We start from the raw sequence: 20,808 nt of genomic DNA, 5'->3' as shown, positions 1-20,808 counted from the left end.
CGGCAGTTTTTTAACTTTTAGAGATTTTGAATTTTTAGACTTTTTAAAAGAAAGGACGATAGCCTCTGCATTTGAACCTAAAGAATCATTCTAAACCCAATAATCGGCATGATTTCAAGAAATAAAAGCAGTCCAGTGGTAAGAAAACACCTCATATTCGATACAGAAACCGATAGCTGAATCGAATGCGAGGTTTTTTTCATAACACTATTCTGCTTTCATTTCTCTGAATTATGCTGATTTTTGGGTTTAGAATGAAATGCAGAGACTATCGTCCTTTTTTTGCTAAAAATTCAAAATCGGCTGAGATTTTGTACCTAATCGGTGCGATAAACCGCATGCCAGTTCGACGTCATTTGAGCTTGACGAATCACTGTAAGCAAATCGAACAAGAATAAACAAGCAACAGTAACCCTAATTACCAAGGAGTAAATATTATTTATTTCAAGCTGCGGAAAAGGAGAGAAGAAGCATAAAAATAGCTAGCGCATTGTTTTTTAGGAGCTCTGGGGAACAATTTCAAGGTTTAGCCATCGGAACCCAATACAATTAAATAAGATGGCAGAAATGAAATATTGACTCTCTACTTCAAAATAGAGATGATGATTAAAGATTTGTTGCTGTGTGTCCCTTGGCTCATTACAATCTCTTGAATTTTTATCGATCAATAATTGATTTTGGATTAAAGGAAAAACTTGTTCAAATAATGTGGACAAATTTTCAAAATCTTATTTCAATTCCTACTTTTTAAGTGGACAGTATTCTCAGAATCTGTAACCAACTTTTCATCATTGAAAGGTCAAGTTTTTCAATTGCCAAGGAGCCAACTGTAGCTAATCTTGCATTTAAACCAGCAGGGATTAGGACTGCATTTTCCCCATATATTTTTGAATTTCTTGCCTGAAAAGTGAATCTTCGCCCAGTCACTTCAAGCTGTTACCTCTTACAAGAAGATTTTCATCCAACTAGGTACTTTATAGAGCCAAAGGACTGACTCGAACACCTATTTTCAGCCTTTCTCAGGATTTTATATCAATTACAATGTAGGTAATTCTTATTGGAGAGTTTTAAAGATAATTGACATGAGGAATTGCACTTGATGATTGACTTCCTCATAGTATAGTATTTTCTTTTTGGTTTCTTTGAATGATTTTATTAATCATTCCATATCTAATTGAAGTACTTATATTCCATCCTTTGAAATGAAATAACAAAATACAAAGGAAACGTAGGTATTACAAGAGTGTATTTTTATTTTTAATTGCTGCTATAATTTCCAAAAAAGCCATGGGATTTAACATGGGAAGTCAATAGGATATCTGATAGGGATTACAAAGATTTTTCAAGTTTGTACAAAAATTCCTTTAAATTATTGTGATAAGACAATCTATTCTTTCCAATATTAATCCCTCCATTACCTACCATTTATCCAATTATTATTATACCAAGTCATCCCACTAGTCACCTTTTGTTGATTGTCCTCTCAGTACCACAAATGTTAACTCTCTCTTTTTCTGTTTTTCCTTTTCAGAACATTCCTCCCGACTTATCACAATGCGTATTTGTTATCGAACAAGCACTTTCAGTCAGAGCATTACAAGAACTTGTCACAGCTGCCGGTTCAGAACAGGTAATTCTTGTTTTCTCTTCCTTGAATCGTCATTCCCCTCCTGCAGAAAAATAGCGGCCCAGTTTATGATTTAAGAGGTTGATTAGCTCCGCCTAGCCTAGGTCCTTTGAATGTGCCAACTCACCTGTATTTCAACCCTTTTACAATACCTAGGTAAAACCAGTCACTGACTCTGCCCCTTAGCCACTATTTTTCATAGTGTAAACTGTAAAAACATTGTTAGATTCTTTCAAAGATTTTTGCAGTTTCAAAAATATAAAAGACGGAGACAACAAGCAATCTAATATTCCAGATGAATATGAATATTTTAAAAAGGTACAAATGATGGAAAAGAGTATGGAAGAAAATCCATCATTTTCATGTGATACCTAAAATATGCATTGCAAGTATCATTCATTTTGCATAAAATTGTAATTAATGCTGAGTAAATTTTACTGGTTTAAAATAACTAAACAAACTTCATTTAAAATTATTGATGAGAAGCAAAGCTCTACCAGACGAGTGCATCTAAAGACGTTTAGAAATGTTTTTTATTTCCTTAAAGTTTAAAAGAACTATCTTAAGTATCAATTCTTGCAAATGAATTCCTTCTTCCTCTTTCCTTCACTTTACTTATCAACTGGAGTTTTCAATTAACCCAGCAGACAATTCTTCGTTTATTTCTGTTCTTGTTTCCCTATTTTTTCCCCCAGCTATAGATGTTAAATTCAAATTTCAGACTGATACAACCATTGTTAGTCTTATATTAGTTACCTAACTTTTTATGGTAGGCCGTTATTTAGACTTTCCACCTGGCAACTCTCCAATAATTTCAATCTATTCAATGGTGAAGATTAAAGTTTCTTTGCAGGGAGAGTATTATCAACTCAATATTTTTAGTACCGGAAAACGGTGATGCTAACAAGTAGGTTGCACCATTCTTCCCCGTTCATCAAACCGCTCTGCTTTATTTTATGACTAATATAAAGAAACAAGATGGTGACAAAGTTCAAAAGTTAATGAAAAATCGTAATATCTCTTGTCAGAAACAAGTTCTAAACAAATTTGTTTTGATATTTTTGCTGAGACTTACTTTTTCAAGGGTATCGTGCATTCCATTAATAGTACAAATTTCTTTAGAGTGGGTTTGTTTAAATTGGTCCCTAATATCCTTATGAGAGTCCTAAAACTCTTGAACCAACTCAAGAAGCACTAAACCTGAGACGTTCACTGAAGACCATTTCATTAAAGTTTATCAAAGCAGAACTGACTTTCATTGTGCACAAGTAAACAGTTCCATGTCGACATTTTCAAAGTGCTTGGCTAAAGTAATGATAAAGAACTTTAACTATGAAACCGGACATAATTTACATTTATGTAATAGTTGTTTTTTTACGTTTATCTTAGGGTCATCGTAGGGCCAAGAATAAAGTCATTCCTTTGAATTTATTCAAACCTGTAAGTCTGTTTGTAATTTTTTTTTGAGCATTTAAATGCCAAAGAATGCAGCAAGTCAACAAAATGCAACGAATGTAGAATGGTGACCTATATGCAAGGGAATGTACATTTCTTTCATTCAATCACACCGTTACTCATCATAATTAGATGGATAGTCTGAGGAATGGAACTTATTTCAGTCACTGACTTACAAATCAGCCATTTAACGAAGATCTTGCCTGAAAAGAATTTACCCAGTGGTCTGATATTTTTCTGCATGAGATCTTAAATGTTTGTAACGCCACATTTTTTTGAAGTCATCAAAACATTGACCTCATTCTTATCCTAATTTCTATTTATTTTTTCACAAAACTGCAATATCTGACAAGGAATTAGGTTGTAAATACATGCACGGGCCAAAACTAAAAAGACTTTCCCCCTTGCCTTCTAAAAGAAAATCCTTGAAAGTAATCAATTTACTTTTTTCATCTCTTTCTCCTTAATTCAATGTAAATAAAAACTAAAATCTTAAGTTTTTTCATTATGGTTTGAAAAAAAAGAAAAACTGTGCATCATTTTGACTGGGAACCACATTTGAGTTTACTTTACTTTTTTTTACAGGAACAGGAACCAATTGTAAGTATTTTTGATAAAAGTTTGGAAAAGAAGCAGAGTATTAGCATAAATAGAGTGTTTTTTGTGCCTCTGTCTAACTTGTCTGGTTTCGTCTATCTTTTTCTTTCCTCTCTGCTAGTGTATACTCAATGCAATTTTTCGAGTGCGGTTTCAAAGCTCATCTCTTTACTCTTCCTGAAAAAAAAGAATTATTTAGTTACTTTTCAGTAATATAGGTTGCTACACGTAATGCTGAATTTTTTTCTCATCAGATGAAGTATTTTACTTACCTAAAGCAACTTATTCTTTTTCAGGAGTATTGTTTTTTCACTGCATCAATTTTAGTATTGTCCTCTGGTTCTAATGCAAGCTCTTTGATAAGATTTTAAGATTATATGTATCCGTCTGTAGGAAAAGGGACTACAGTTCATGAAGCTAATTGATGCTAGAGCGTAGATAAGTGTGAATATTTTGGAATGATAAAATGTCAAGGGGAACCGATGTCATGACAGTTGAAAATTTGCACTGCAAAAAGCGTTGTTAAGAGGTTTCTTTAAAATTCTGGTCTATCTTTCGTTGGGTACTTACAATTTTGAAACAGTGCTAGACTGCAATGTTACTTTACAACATCAATTGATACATACATTGACTGAACCGCTCAAAACGTAGTCTTTTGAACATTAAAGAGAGTTTTCCATGAAAATATTAAAATCCGATCTGCCGACCCAAATATCAACAAAAATTGCTCGATTAAAAGTTTCTGCCCCTCCGGACTCGGGTCCCTTTTCCCATGGATGGTTACAAATAGACGTATTTTTGCGAAAAGGAACTATGTCGCATGCAAAACTTATGCACATAGTTCTTTTTAGCATAAATATGTCCAAATAAGGAAGGCCGTTAATGAATTGCAACTTTGTTTGAAATATTTCCGCACTTAGCTCTATCAAGTAATTGAAGCTTTGTCATGTGCTCTATCAATATCATAGCTGCTTGGTAATTTGTCTCTCTTCTGTGTCCATTTAGAGTAATTCTATGCATATTCGTTGGTTTCAACATTTTAATATTAATAAACTCACAGTTATGTCATTATAAGAGTAAAATTGGCATTAGTCAAGAAACTTTATTGTTTATGCTCACAAGTACAGGAAATTGAAAGTGGCCCAAGAAAGATCTTAAACTTGGAGAATGAAGCTCTATCATTTGATTTTAATGCACATCATTGAGCTTGATCTGCAGTTTACACTTTTGAAATTGAAGAAGTAGACTGCTGAAAATGTCCAGATAACAGCTTTTAAATTCAGCAAACGTACTTTAATTCAAAAGTTGGCTGGAAGCTAACCCAAAGTCAAGTAGGTAGAGGGTATTAACTTTGAGATGCGAAAATTTCAGGGGAAGCTGTACTCATTCCTGTTTGACAGGGGTGTTAAGTATGTGTTCTGAGTTCAGCAAATACTTGTGTAAAATTTTTACAGCAATTTTTAGGAGGCTTAATCATCGAATTTTTTCACCTTCTTTTTTTATGTTGAGCAGTACATAAGATTTCCACTTCTAGTCAAAAGTTCATCATTTAGTTTAGGTATCACATAACAAAGTTATTAATGTAAATATCTCATCAACTTGGAGTTTAAACTAATTTGCTTTTTTTTTTTGTTCGAATAAAAAATTGAATCATTCTCATCAGGTAACGGAAAAAGTACACATTAATCTGCAGATTGCTCTCCACCATTCTGGTGCTGTTTTGCACAATGTCCCAATCCTACATCATAATGAGTGATTCTCGAATCCAAGGACTCTTTTGTTTTGTTTAATTTTCTGAAGCTAAGTACTTAAAACATTAACTTGAGTCTACATTAAAAAGTTCCAAGTATAAGAGTACAGATGAATTATGATGAGTATGTACAATGCACAATGTTTTTTTGTCACAGAACTAAAAAGTAGGTGCAGCAGAAAGTGTAATCTGATTTGACTCTTATTATTTAACAGTAATTTTCCACATTTTTCTACACGCAATTGAAGCATTTGTAACTTTATCAGTGTAACGAAAATTACTAAGAGTAGCGACCAGATTTCAAGAATCCCTCAAGTTCACAAAGAATGCGTAATTATTCTCAAACTAATAATTTTTATGGTGAGGTATTCGATCACAATGTTAATCCTTGTCAGGTATTAAACAACTTCCCCTTTCTTTCTGAATTTGCACCTGTTTCGTCTTCTTTTAAATAGTTTATGGGCATCAATAATTTTCAGCTCTATACTCATTGGTAGAAAATTTTAGGCTCTAATCCTAACTATCACCCAATAATTGATTAAAAAAACTTATATTGTAGTGATGAAACCTGTGTTCACCATCCAAAGGGACAAACATTCTGTATGAGAGAAATTACATGTGTTGAATGCCAAAATCAAATCATGGTATTCTATTTAATCTCTATCTTTCTTTCAAAATATGTGGAATCGGCTCTCTCTTTAAGACACTTAATTACTTTGGTCATAGAAAGACCCTATAATTTTGGTTTTTTTTTCTCCTCAGATAATGAATAAAAATAATGGATTTTAAACAAATTTGGCATATTTGAAATTCTAATATTTACAGAGCCCTTGCATGCTGTTTGCATTTTGATGTATGTGTAAAGTGCTCTTAAAAATCTTATCGGTCACTTCTCTTAAGTCAAAATACTTTTCAAAAACTTAGAAGAAAGGTCTTTATTATATTCAGTTGCCAGTTCTTCTGAAAAGTGATCTCTGTAATTAAGTGCCAGTGATCATTTAGCTCGTTCTAGAGTCAGGCCCTGACTTGTTAACATTTTAAGAAGCATATTTACAATATATTTAAAATTTACACTTCTCCTTCTAACTTGGAGTAAATACTTTCATCATAAGTCATAGTTCCATCTAAGTAATCAACATAATACTTGCTTCTCACTTTTAATTTTCAAAACTGAGAAAAAGTTGGGCCTTCCCAGTATGATAGACTCTGTTCTTTCAATTTTTATTCTTGGATTTTGGTATTACAGTTATTCGTTTTCTTACCAGAGACCTTTCGAGATGTTTACTCACTCATCTATAGGTTAAAATGGTCCAACTAACTCAATCTCAAGTTTAGTCTTTTTCTCAATTGCATCACATGTTTGTCTAAGTTGAAATAATTTTTCGTTAAAAATTTTGTTTTTGTTTTTTTGTGTGCTTAAAGCACAAATGAAAATTTAAACTTTTACCAATCCACTTTTAATCCCTATGTATTATAAAAATGTCCTCCTCCCACTAATGTTAGATCTAGTATAGCTCTCTGTTGCCCAGAGGTAATATTTATGAGTGACTTTAATTCTTATTCTTTTATTCTTTGTTTTCAGGGCAAAGGAACTGGCTCTGGTCATCGAACTTTACTGTATGGAAATGCAATTCTGCTTCGACATCAAAATAGTGATATGGTAAATTAAATATTCTTTTAATTCAAGATAATTATTCCTAAAGTTTATTTCATTTCATAACCTTTTCTTGTCTGTCTTACTTGCAATTAGACAGAGAGAAAAGGTCTAAAACGAGAAGCTCATGAACAATGGCATTGCACATAAAATGAATCGTAGATCTAACAATGCTCATGATGGATTCAGGCCCAATTTTCCAGTTTGTTTAACGGTTACAGCATTGTTATCAAGACTGAAAAACTTGTTACTTTTTATAAAAGTTAACTTTTAACCAAAAGTAGTAGGTTTAATTCTAGATTGGACCTGAAATCCACTTTGAGCATTGCAAGAGCTATGAGTTTTCTGTGTCTGTTAGGTTGAATTAGAAAGAAATAGCTCAGTCTTCAACCATTTTAAAGTTCTTGTGACGATTTTTTGTGAAGTTTTTTTTTCATTTTATTAATTTTTCGTTTATTTTTATTTTCTCCTTTAATTGCGGCATGGAGTTCATTTGTGACTGTCCATATGAAAAGAGACTTTGGTTCACAAAAATTCAAAATTGAATCACAACACCAGAGTGTAAAATAGTGTTCTGTGATCATTTTGAGACAAAGCACTGAAAATAGTTAAGCCAAACCGGAGTTATCACTGTCTTCAGTTCGAGGTTCAAAAAGTCAGTTATGAGAAAAAATTATCTACAATTCTAATCTGTCATTCTCAAGGTTCAAAATTGCTGCATCATGAATAATATAAAATTTACATAAAATGCATAAGCAAGCACAAGTTAAATTAAGTGTAAATGTAAGTTGATGCAATTATTACCCACAATGCTTGCAAATTATTTCATCGTAAAAAACTCTAATAAAGTTTTGCAACTTGTGAATTAGTTACTTAATAAATCATTAAAAAATTAAAACAGACATGTTTCAACCAAACTCACCAGAAAAGGTTATGGTAAATCTTTACTCAATCCACAGCACTACCTGGGTTCCAAAGGCTGTTTAGCTAGTTATCTTAGTAAGTATTCCCATTTAACTAATCCTGCAGTACTTTTGATACACAGGCATACAATACAATTTTAACTGCTCACAAGGCTCACTGAATAAGACGATGGATAGGCACCTCTAATCACCTGCAGTACTAGAAAATTTGAAGGATTAGTGACAGTTACTTGGCTGAGCAAATTCAAAACATGCATACAAGCTATGAGTGCTACTTGTAAATCAAGTTGCAGCGCTTCCTGTAAATGCTAGTTTTTGCCCATCTCCCCAAGTTATCCCACCTGCAGCCGGATTGTTGAAACTTTAACTGGCTATGTCGGCACGATAAGACAAGACATAGCCCTATCTGCACCGTGTAATATATCAATTTTCGATTCTTGTTGTGCCGACATAAATTTCAACAATCAGGCTGCTGACCTGTCTTAAGTCAAGCTTTCTGCTTAGTCGTGATTGTTATACGTTATTTCTCCATTTTGACAGGGTATATCTTGATATTTTTATCAGTCACCCAACTTCTCTAATCATTACCATAAAATCATACCATTATAAAAAATGCAATTACTTATTTCTGCTTGACTTATAAATGTATGCATTGAATTTGTGTAGTTTTTCTCAGTCTGATTGTCTGTTTGTTTACAGTATCTCGCCTGTCTTTCAACTAGCTCTTCTAATGACAAACTCTCATTTGATGTTGGTTTGCAAGAACATTCACAAGGTACGTTAATACTTTTCTCCTTTTGCTCTTTTTTATCTCTTGAAAATAGAAATAATACTAAATAATACTTAATAATACTAGTAATTAAAAATGTTTTCTTGTTTCTGTTTCCCCATCATGTTTTTAACTATCAGTTTCCATTACCTCTTTGCTAATTACCAAAATAATCATAATTTATCTAAAATCTATAATATATGTAGAGCATTAAAACAAATTATTTTCTTGTTTGCAATGCCCAGCTTTACAATTTTATTTTGATATTTTGGTACCTTTCTGTTGTCAGGTGAAGCGTGTTGGTGGACAGTTCATCCTGCTTCAAAACAAAGATCTGAAGGAGAGAAAGTGAGAGTTGGAGATGACTTAATTCTAGTATCTGTAGCAACTGAACGTTATCTGGTATGTGCCGTAGTTCTGCAGTTTCATGTAGTTTTTTTCTTCTTTCAGAGCATGACATCTTTCTGAGAATCTGTCTCTTGTTTACAAAGGTGCCTCATAGCACTTTTGAAAAAAACTGTGAATCCTTAAAACTTTTTGGCCTTATCTCCATAGGACGTTTCATGGGATTTGTCCCGAGGTCGAATTGCAGGAATGAAACTTCTGGGCTTTTTCCCTGTTAAACAAAACTACAAAATTTCTTCTTCTTCTTTCCGAGTTGCTCTAAAGACTCTGCAAAGACTCTGCTTGGTACTGTGATTAGCATTGACTCATTCAATTTTTTTTGCAACTTCGTAAGTGAGATTTTTCTAGGGGACAAATCCCATGAAACGTACCGTTGGAGACAAGGCCTCATAATCATCATGAAATGAAGACATTTTGCATACAAAGCTGTTCAAATTTCTTGATTATGATAAGTTTTTCACAAACAAGAGCTATTGAGCTTTCATTAATTTTTTCATAGTTTTTTCATTTTAGCCTTTAGTTGAATCAGGTCATGCGAAAAGCATTAATGCCCTTTTTTCTAATTTTGAGTTTTTTTGAGTTTGTATGCGGTACTTTCCAAAGTTACGTACAACCATAAATATTGTGAAAAGACTCATTTCAAGGCACTTTGACTCTAAAAGGGGTCTTTAAACAGCTTTTATGATTGCATCGATTCTTGGAAAGCATTATTAACACAAAAAACTGAAAATTGGAAAAATGGACAACATCGGCTTTTAAATGACCCGTTTTTATCTTATATATTCATATGCATATATTTTAATCTTATATCATAACATTATATTCTAAAATGAGCGATGCAATTAAAGAGTTTTTTGTCTTGATCATGCATTATTTTTTTATGAAGACAATTATCATGAGCCTGTAATTGCAATTTTAAAACTTGAGTATCAGCAACTTCCAGGATCTTCATTTTCAGGATCTCTCAGGATTCAGTTGAACACAGAAACCTAATTGTATGAGGCAATCTTAAAATTTCTAACTGGATATAAACTAAGCAGCAGAAAAAAAGGTCTTTCTAGAGCGCTACCTCTATTTTTATAAGACTAATTTTACACCATGTCCTTCAATTAAATGAGTGTTCAAACTTTTACAGCATACAGCAAAAGAAAATGATCTGTCTGTGGTAAATGCATCCTTCCATGTTACGCATTGGTCTGTACAACCCTATGGAACCGGAATTAGTAGGATGAAATATGTAGGTGAGTGGTACCTCATTTTTTCGCAAGAACGTTGGTTTGTTTATTTGTTTTTTTTTTTCTCTCTCTTTATCATTGTCACGGTCACTGTCCATAGGAAATATTTTTTCGAGTTTCATTTGTTTCCTTTTCTGTCTAGGTTACGTCTTTGGGGGTGACGTCTTAAGGTTTTTTCATGGTGGTGATGAATGTTTAACAATTCCATCAAATTGGACGGAAACAACTGGTCAAAAGTAAGTAAATTAAGTTGAAACTGACTGGATCGACTCTCTCCTTCAATCAAAACCTGACAATAATTTGAGTTGAAATTATTTACCTTCTCTCACGATAATAACTCTGATAGGAGAATCGCTTTTTTCCCAAAAACATCATGGAAGAAAGAAGGATTCTTTTAAAGCAGACTTGTTAAACACACTTTCAGTTCTCTAACAATTTAAAGTTTTGGACAGATTACTGGGCTTCTGAGGAACTTGATTCTATTAAAATATAGCTCCTCTTTCACTCTTTGTTTAAAAAAGTCCTATTTTATCCTCTCTTCTTATCAAGAAAAAACAATTGGTAAATACAAACTGACGATACAAACAACGGTAGTTAGTAATTGGTGAACACTTGGTAAATAGAACTTAGCGGCTTCCTTTTATCTTTCTCAGGAGTCATAGATTTTGAAAATTGATTGAAGAGTTCGCGAGAGAATTCATTTTTCCCCTAACTGTTCCTGTATGTGTGACTGACAAATTCATCATCCTTTTCCACCTACCACTAAAAAGTTAATACTAGTGAATAAATGAGTGAAATAATTTACTAAGTAAGAGAAACTTCCGATTTACATTCAATAGCTCAAACTGGTTTTAAAAATCAGAGAGTGTGAAGTGCCCTTCTATTCTCAAAATTGCTGCTTTCTTTACAGTATTACAGGAAAAGAATGTTACTTACTCAAGTTTTTTTCACTAATTTTAGTTCCCTTTATCAATTTTGTTCTCTTTTTTTCTTTTATAGTTTGCTGTACGCCAAATTTTTTTGGTACCAAGTACCAAGTGAATTCTGAATTGGTCTCTTATAAATTGAATATGGTCGATCTCATTATCCGTAACTCTCCTCTTTTTACTCCTTGTTCCTCTCACTTGTGATTTTAAAATACTATCTAATTCGATTGTGTGTGCGATTTTAATTTCTATTCTCCCCCTAATTTTCTCTCTCCTTTTTGCAGCATTGTGATTTATGAAGGAGGTAGTGTAATGTCTCAAGCACGATCCTTGTGGAGGCTAGAACTGGCTCGAACCAAGTGGGCAGGAGCATTCATCAATTGGTACCATCCAATGAGAATAAGGCATCTCACCACTGGCCGCTATTTAAGTGTGAATGAAAATAATGAATTGCATTTAGTCGGAAGGTAAAAAATACATTCATAAATAATTTTTTGGTGAATAACCAAGATTTTTGTAGGTTTTATTCTTTCTTTATGACAAAAATTTTTTTCATACCTAATCACTTGATCAACGAGGTGACAAAGTTTCGAAAAATCGTAGAAACCTGGAAAAGGCAGGAAGTTTTACTGAACCATAGAAAGCACAACTTTTTACTGATACGTGTTAAATTTTCACATTGTGTCAAAACTTTTAAACACCTCTGTGGGGGAGCTCATACGTTTTATGAGCAGAGGTCAAACTTCTCCCTGAATTTTTTAAGGAAAGCATTTTCGTGTCCAACACCCTTCGAAAATCTAGGAAGAGTCAATCTCTGAAAATTTGGCACTTGCGATCAATTATTTAAAAACCCTAAAAGCTGTTACTTAATTCTTGAACTTTTTATATAAGAAAACTCACGCTTCCTCTGTGTGCTTCTGTCAAGACGTCGGATTGTCAGATGAACAAGGCACTACTGCATGAAATTCTCATTCCTTCATTTTCTATGTTTGTAGAGATGAAGCTACAACAGCGACATCAACATTCTGCTTACGCCAAGAAAAAGATGATCAGAAAGTAGTTTTGGAAGATAAAGACCTAGAAGTAATTGGAGCACCCATCATCAAATATGGTGACAGTACTGTTCTTGTGCAACACTCTGAGACAGGACTATGGCTTACTTACAAGGTAGTATATGAGTTGCTTTTCTGTGTCTGCCATCTTCTCAACGTATTCAGTAACAACGTTTTTTACCCCTGTCATCTATGATAGCTCTCTTAATTTTTAACATTACTTTGAGTATTTTGCATCCTACTCATAAAACGATTAGTCAATCTGAAGTCAGAGCATCACAATTTCACAAAGTAGCTCAGAAATATGTTTCGAATCTCAATCAGTAATCTTCCAAACCATTATGTAAGTGAAAAACTAGATTTTTATTTGCAGATATGTCAGGTGCCTGGTGACATTCGTCCCTTTGAATTTTTACTGAAAATGTATTCTTTCGCCAATGAGTCAAATTTTTGAGGTGTTTTAGTTGGTTCGAGTGTTTCATAACTTCAGCTCTTTAAAATATTCAAATCAAAGATTTCCTCCAAAGCATATCGACGGTGCAAGTCGGCAATCACATGACTCGGTTTGTGACGTTGTAGACTTCCTGTCATACTTTATTTTTTAAACGGAAAACCACACAACAGCAATTCTTTAAAACTGCCGTGATTTTGCTTCTCTGTGCGAAGAAAATTCTGCACAAACTTCAAGGAATGATGTCAATTTGTTTTCCTTTAAAAAATAACATATAGGTGGAGATTTTCAGACACTGCAAACGAGAGGTGTGATTGCGGACTTATGACGGCGATATATCTTACTAATACATGTATCATTTTCTTGTTTTAGTCATATGAAACAAAAAAAAAAGGAGTTGGCAAGGTAGAGGAAAAGCAAGCTGTCTTGCACGAAGAAGGAAAAATGGATGACGGATTAGACTTTAGTAGAAGCCAAGAAGAAGAATCCCGAACAGCTAGAGTTATTAGAAAATGCTCTCATCTTTTTACCCAATTTATCAAGTAAGTGACATTGTTACAAGTGTTCCATTTAAGTCCATCTGAGATAATTATTTTCCCTGAAATTTGGGTTTATTTCTTCTAGGTCGTTTAAGAGCATCAGAGGAAATTTTAAGCTGGTCGTAATTAATTTGAGAAACTTAGGGGTATGATGATCTCTCTACACTTGATATGTGGCTTACCTTGAATGAAAGATTCAGTAAAAAAACTGTAACATTGTTTCGTCTACGATTTTTTATGTAACATAATCGATTTTTAAACTCGACCAAAATTCAGAAATTTTCAAACCACTGCATTTCATTGATTCACTTATATTTTTAACTTCATGACATGATAGAAAAAGAATCGTTATGTGTATCCGTGTTTCCTCCCAATTGCCTGAATGATCAAGTTCAAGCTACTTATGCATTGTAGTAGTTATTAAGTAATTAATGTCCATGTATTTTTAACTTGATCATTCAGGCAATCAGGAGGGAATATATATATACATATACACACACAATATATATTACATAATTATATACCCTGATTAAAGAACCAAACCTTAAGTCTGATTTCTCCCTGCCTGATCACTCTGAAAATGTTCAAAAGGTCAAAAAAACTTGAATTATGGAAATGGCCATTTCGATGGCAGCATCATCGTCAGATCATCAGATGTAAAACAAAGGATTAAACTAACCTCATGATGATATGAATATGATATAAAATAAAACGAAATGAGAATATAAACTGGAATGAAACAGGAAACGGAATAAGAACTAAACAAACGAAACCAAAAAAAACCTGTTAATCTCTCCCCCCTCAGTCTTGTACTGATACTCATTAGAGCTAAAATTTTTGACTCCCGATCAAAATTTTCCGACTTTCTAGGCCTTGCTTTTCCCACCAACATTTTCGGAGTCATTAGGCAGGAAATACTCAGCCTTGAATACTATGCGTGTTGATAAAGAAAAGAAAAACAAATGTAAACCCTTTTCTTCAACATGAGAAACATTTCTTGAAAAAGCTTTTCTATGGCTAATTCGTTTTAGGCATCATGTCAGATCTATAGAATCACAAATGTGTATTATTAATAATTTATGTTATGTGAAAGATCTTAGCCACAGCGGCTTTACTAATGCGTTTTGCATGCAAGCGTCAACTTTTTCTGAATGATGCTACATATTTAACTTATGAGTGAAATATGTGTAGGCATTTAATATATACTTTCAGCATTTCTGAATTTTTCATTTTTTAGAGGACTAGAAACGCTCCAGTCCAACAGGCGACAATCAGTATTTACATCCTCAGTAAACTTAAACGAAATGGTCATGTGTCTAGAAGATTTAATCAACTATTTTGCTCAGCCTGAAGAAGACATGGAACATGAAGAGAAACAAAATAAGTTACGAGCCTTAAGGAATCGGCAAGATTTGTTCCAAGAAGAAGGCATTCTCAATCTTATTCTAGAGGCCATTGACAAGATCAATGTCATAACCTCCCAGGGTCTAATGGTAAGTACATAGTGCGTCTTATTTATTTAACCTTAAATGCATTTTCTTCAATGGTTTGTAAGGTTTAATTTGAAGACAATTGGCTCAATATCATCTTTAAAGTTTTCTACTCAAAATGAGTATCATCTGTTGAAATTAGAACTGCTAGAAAAAATAAAATCATTTGACTGGTAGTCTAAATTTTAAAATTGTCAAGAAATCAGTTGGAAGTTTTAAATCAAATGCATTCGCAGAATAAAAAAAAAATCTAAGGGAGAAATCTGAACAATTTAAAAGCTACTTAAGCAGAAAAAACACTTAACTTATGACCTGGGTATTTCTAAAACAGAATTTAAAAATGGTTATTGGTCTGCATTATTTTGAAGGGAGACAAAGCCGAAAAAAATTTAAAATTAAATGAGAGTAATCAAGCTGAAGCTATAATCTATATAAGAGAGGGGAGAGAGTTCAAGGCAAGCACATCCAAATGCATGGCTAGGGTGCCATAGACAGATTGCCACCAGTTTTACTCTTGTTTGAGCTCATCAGGCGGCCACAATCTGATAGATATGCCATTAATGGTTCAAAAATTTACCGGATGCAATTAAAACATACTGACAAAAATTCATATTTTTGTGGTAATTGAACTCAAAACGACCCATTATACAAACCTTTTGAAGCCTCCTAAGCCTATCAGATTAGCCCGATCTATGATTTATTCAGTTCAATTTGTCTGTATCATTTACCTTCACAAGGTGATATTTTTAAAGGATGTAAAGTTTGTGAATCTGAGTTATGAAGATGTCTATTATTTCAGGTAAATCTTGGAGGAGATGAATCCGGCCAATGTTGGGAGGTCATCTCTGGTTACTTGTATCAACTTCTTGCAGCAATCATCCGAGGCAACCATACGAACTGTGCCCAGTTTGCCAATTCAAACCGTCTAAATTGGCTTTTCAGTCGGCTTGGTTCACAAGCCTCCAGCGAAGGAACAGGAATGTTAGATGTACTCCACTGTGTTTTAATCGACTCACCTGAAGCCCTCAATATGATGCGCGATGAACATATCAAAGTCATCATTTCTCTACTAGAAAAGCATGGTCGGGACCCAAAAGTTCTAGATGTCCTATGCTCTCTTTGTGTCGGTAATGGAGTCGCAGTTAGGAGCTCTCAGAATAATATATGTGACTTTTTGCTGCCTGGGAAAAATCTTCTCCTTCAAACGCAACTGGTGGATCATGTGGCAAGCGTTCGTCCGAATATATTCGTTGGAAGAGTTGAGGGCTCAGCAGTCTATCAGAAGTGGTATTTTGAGGTAACTTATCCTCTTCATAATACTATCACATTTTGAAATACTCAATTTGAATCGGCCATAATTTTATTTGTTTAACAATCATATCATGGTTTGCATTCCAATTTTTTCTGTGTAAGAGGAACAGTGATGAAATCTCACTGTCAGTGGTCAGTTTTCAAAGAATCTCCGTGAGAAATATATCTCTTAGAAAGGTAGACAGCATCGAAATGCTTGATCATTCAGTACATTGTATAGAAACACCTCTTTGTCATTCAACTCATAGCAAAAATTTTTTATTTTGTTTTAATTAATATATTAAATAGTATCTCCTTACATTGTATCTTGCGGTTCAATATATTTTATTTAAATTTGGGCACTGAAAGTGTTTTTTTGGTGCAAACTTTTCAGTATAGTTCTTAGATAGAATCGCAAAAATTAATTATGTTTAAAAAGAAAATTTAGTATTTACTATCATTGTTGAAGATTACAGAATCAGAAATAAATAAATTCATTAGATATTTAATTTGGTAACGTTTTAGCACAAATTCCGATTTGCTGCGGAGAGAAAAAATACAGAACTACTAAAATAATGGGAAGTATTCAATTCTTATGCAAATATTCGAATGTACCACTACTTGTTCGAATAAGTCCGAAAATTTGAGGTTTTCAAGTTCGAGTTGGAATCTAATATCAATAAAAAATATTTGAACTCGAATATTTGCCGAACCCAACTTTTTGTAAATGTGAAAATATAGTTTGGTTCAAGGAAAGGACAGCTTTCCCTCTCAAATGGAAAATGAGATACTGTTTTAATTCCAATGTATGTCTATTTCTCAATGTTTGAAACTTTCAATGCTTGTGTATTTGCCTAAAAGTCGTAAATTTTTGTTAATTGAGCTTTTGATGGTTCCTAATGTAGGTTACATTGGACCACATAGAGAAGACAACGCATATGACTCCTCACCTTCGAATAGGTTGGGCAAACACTGCTGGATATGTACCATACCCTGGAGGAGGTGAAAAATGGGGTGGAAATGGAGTGGGCGATGATCTTTATTCGTTTGGTTATGATGGAGCTAATCTATGGACAGGTGGAAAATTTACAAATGTGGCAGAGGCAGCAGAGCCATTTATCAAGAAAGGGGATGTAATCGGTTGCGCATTAGACTTAACAATTCCTGTTATCACCTTTAGTTTCAATGGTCAGCCAGTTCAAGGACACTTCAGAGATTTCAACTTGGATGGAATGTTCTTTCCTGTCATCAGTTGCTCTTCCAAATTAAGGTAACTTCATCCTTTCTCTGACGCTCCCTCTTTTCACAATGTGTCTTTTAATTAGATCCAATATCTTTTTGTGATAAAAAATTTCCCTCAGTCAGTGTATAGGTCGAGCATATCGTGGTAAAATAGTAAGAATGAAATTTACTGAACCTGAAATTGAAGACTCGCCTGCGAAATGTAAAGAAAAAATTAAAAAATCAGCAGATGATCCTCTATGTGATAACCTTATAGATAAAGGAGGATAAACAATTCAACTAATATCAGCCCCCATTCCTACCAACATTCTAATTACTATAGAAAGTAGTGAAAAAGTAGTACAAAAGTATTGCTCTATTTGCAATCATAAGTCTACAGAGAGCCAAAGACAGTGTCTTTATTTTGTATTTTCATTGCAGTATCAAATCAATCAAATTCCAAACTGTACGCAATGTAAGGAAATCAATTTGATATCTGATTGTAACCATCTAATCAATATGCTTTCAGTTGCCGGTTTTTACTAGGTGGTGACCATGGTCGATTAAAGTATGTGCCTCCTGAAGAATTTTCACCATTGGTTGAGAGTCTACTTCCACAACAGATTCTCTCGATTGATCCCTGCTTTTATTTCGGCAATCTCAACAAGTGCACCTTGGCTGGACCTTGGCCTGTCGAAGATGATACTGCATTTGTGCCAGCTCCTGTTGATACCTCGATGGTAATCTTTCCATTTTCAATCCAGTATGATAAGTAGCTTTGATATAATATCCTTAGTTCTTACGTGTAATATGGAATTTTGCATGCCCCACTCTCTGTTTACAAGATATTCATACTGCAACTGAAGCATATTGTATTCCAAAAAAAGAAATTATACCGTCAATTTTATTAATTGTCATCTTTGATTTCAGATAAATTTACCCAGCTATATTGAGAACATCCGAGACAGACTTGCTGAAAACATACATGAGATGTGGGCACTTAACAAAATTGAAGCAGGCTGGCAATATGGTGAAGTTAGGGATGACATTCGGAAGATTCATCCATGTCTTGTTCAATTCGATCGATTGCCCCCAGCAGAAAAACGATACGATTCACAGTTGGCTGTTCAAACTTTAAAGTAAGTTGACTGCAAAGTATCAAAATGCGATTAACTGTAAATTAATCTCATTTTTTATCAATGTAAACTTTTCACTCATGCTTTTAATTTAATTCAGATAACTTAAATATCACATCTCTGTAAATTTAAACAGAACTTGATTGTCCAGACTTTCCAAATAATGTCAAGGACTGTTGCTATCCTTAAAATATATATTTTACAATTATTAGTATGTTGATATTCTACACCTATCGAGACAATTTGTTGAACCCTTTTCCATACGTGGATGCGCCTGCATTTCGATCAGAAATGATGGCCTAAACATAGCGTCTTAACTGAAGTAGCTATCACAGGTCTTTGCTACAGTTATGCCAACCTATGTAATGCCAGCCTACGTGTAATATCCAGTAACCCCACCTTTGAGCAAAGGTGCAAGAAGTGAACTAGATTTAGAGCTACGCACTGTGAGAGGTGGCCAATCTGTGATGAACGTGGAAAGTGCTGGTTGGTCACAGTGAGTCTAGCCGGAAAGCTGTAAGAGCTATACACCACAGATTCATGTCATGAATGATATGTATGTTCCTCTCATCACAGTAACATTCTTTGTAGCGTCATGAATCACCATTCCTTTGTAATTTTTGCAGGACAATTTTAGCACTGGGTTATCACATAACTATGGACAAGCCCTCTTCTCGAATAAAGACGATACGATTGCCAAATGAACCATTCATGCAGTCCAATGGGTACAAACCAGCCCCGCTAGACTTGGCAGCCATCACATTGAATGTTAAAATGGAAGAACTCGTCGACCAGTTGGCTGAAAATACACATAATCTCTGGGCCAAAGAACGGATTCAGCAAGGATGGACCTATGGTTTAAATGAGGTATTTAATCAGAAAACCAAAATTACCACCTCTTCCCCAGGAGAAACAAAAAACTTAACTTGAACTATAGATAGAACCTGGGTTTTTGAAAGCCGAATCAGGCAGGCAATATTTTGAGTCATCAGAGCAAGTGCAACAAGATGTCCACACTTAAAAATCAAAAGTATGACTTCTATGCTCATGGTATTAAGAAGGAGGCCTCTTGGTACCAGAAGTGCATTGATGAAGCTAGTTACCCTGCGAAAAAGTCAGATGGGTCTGTATTTTATTCTGGTCATCCAGATTTTTCAGCGTCTGCAAAATTTGTGAGATCCCCACTTGCGATAAGTTTCCTTTTAGACATGGTTTGCTAATTGACACTGCAGAAGGAAGTCAAGGCGTCACATGGCCGCATTTTCTTATTTTTATCCTGTTTTAATTGTTGGACACAGCATATCCTACAGAACTTTTTAAGACCAAGACCATTAAAATTAGTCCATGTTTGTAAATCCTAAAAAGGGAGTGACCTTATTGAACACTTTTTGTATGAGCTTTGCATTGGAAACGATTATCTCAAAAACCGTTTTTTTCAACAGGATCCTGATATGTTGCGAAGCCCGCATTTAGTACCTTACCCTAAAGTTGATGATGCTATCAAAAAAGCTAACAGGTAATAATCTACCCTCTCTCATTTTTACAGATTATTTACTACTTTGCTTAGGGATCCTCTGCAATTTGGCTTTGAGAAATTATCAATTCATTATATTGCTAAAATTCGCCAGTTTTATTTTTCGTTCAGGGCTGTTGAAAATGCTATGAATTCTATTCCTAAAAACCTATCAAGTCTTGAAGGTTTGTTTTCTTTCTATCCTTCTTCCCTTATAAAACTTCCTGAAATAGCTGAAAAGTAATAAGTTTCTCCCTCTGCCTCCCTTCCTCCCCCCCCCCCCCTTTTTTTTTTAACCAACTGATGTCACCCAGGTTTTGTGCAATAGTTAGCTAATAAATCATTCTGGAGGCTTACATCTATAAGTCTACTAAATTTTTCTTCCATGTTTGCACAGTCTTACAATAGTAGTCACTTTTTAGTAGAATGTGCTTAGTGGTCCTCTCACACCAAGTATCGTTTTATTACTATCATAATATATTTATGAAACACTTTTAATTTGTATTTGTGTTAATGTATTGTTCCGATTATATCTCCTCCCAAGGACAATACAACAAGCTCATGGGGAACATTTTCCATTAAGATTGATTAATACTTTCTTGTCTAATGTTATTCAACATGTCATTCTAAACAAAAATTCTCATAGGCCAAAACATGCATGGAAAGTGGGGTATCAGAAGAGTAATACTAGAATATGTTTGGAAATAAAGGGAGACTGGTAGCTACACTTGATTGTTCAGATCTAAGCCCAAGCTAAAATATTCAGTTGATGCAT

General features: G+C 34.1%; 1 protein-coding gene across 6 annotated transcripts in view; it reads left to right on the top strand.

Moving 5' to 3' along the window:
* RyR (Ryanodine receptor) overlaps window positions 1-20,808 on the top strand; it is a 130,121-nt gene that overhangs the window by 23,797 nt on the left and 85,516 nt on the right. For 3 of the 6 annotated variants that reach the window (XM_072306110.1, XM_072306111.1, XM_072306113.1), the window contains exons 3-19: window positions 1,532-1,630; window positions 3,017-3,067; window positions 7,012-7,089; window positions 8,706-8,781; window positions 9,065-9,177; window positions 10,316-10,421; window positions 10,558-10,651; window positions 11,626-11,808; window positions 12,337-12,508; window positions 13,217-13,386; window positions 14,621-14,876; window positions 15,673-16,170; window positions 17,069-17,433; window positions 17,914-18,124; window positions 18,315-18,523; window positions 19,147-19,387; window positions 19,963-20,036. In XM_072306110.1, the coding sequence (XP_072162211.1) occupies window positions 1,532-1,630; window positions 3,017-3,067; window positions 7,012-7,089; window positions 8,706-8,781; window positions 9,065-9,177; window positions 10,316-10,421; window positions 10,558-10,651; window positions 11,626-11,808; window positions 12,337-12,508; window positions 13,217-13,386; window positions 14,621-14,876; window positions 15,673-16,170; window positions 17,069-17,433; window positions 17,914-18,124; window positions 18,315-18,523; window positions 19,147-19,387; window positions 19,963-20,036 (2,996 nt within the window). Of the gene's footprint in view, window positions 1-1,531; window positions 1,631-3,016; window positions 3,068-3,667; window positions 3,683-7,011; window positions 7,090-8,705; window positions 8,782-9,064; window positions 9,178-10,315; window positions 10,422-10,557; window positions 10,652-11,625; window positions 11,809-12,336; window positions 12,509-13,216; window positions 13,387-14,620; window positions 14,877-15,672; window positions 16,171-17,068; window positions 17,434-17,913; window positions 18,125-18,314; window positions 18,524-19,146; window positions 19,388-19,962; window positions 20,037-20,808 lie in introns of all 6 variants that reach the window. The other 3 variants (XM_072306112.1, XM_019045586.2, XM_019045584.2) reach the window with 2 other exon arrangements.

This window comes from Bemisia tabaci, chromosome 1 (genome assembly GCF_918797505.1).
Source record: "Bemisia tabaci chromosome 1, PGI_BMITA_v3".
Lineage (NCBI taxonomy): Eukaryota > Metazoa > Arthropoda > Insecta > Hemiptera > Aleyrodidae > Bemisia > Bemisia tabaci.
Note: the sequence above shows the minus strand (reverse complement) of the source record. Positions and strands in the feature narration are given on the sequence as shown.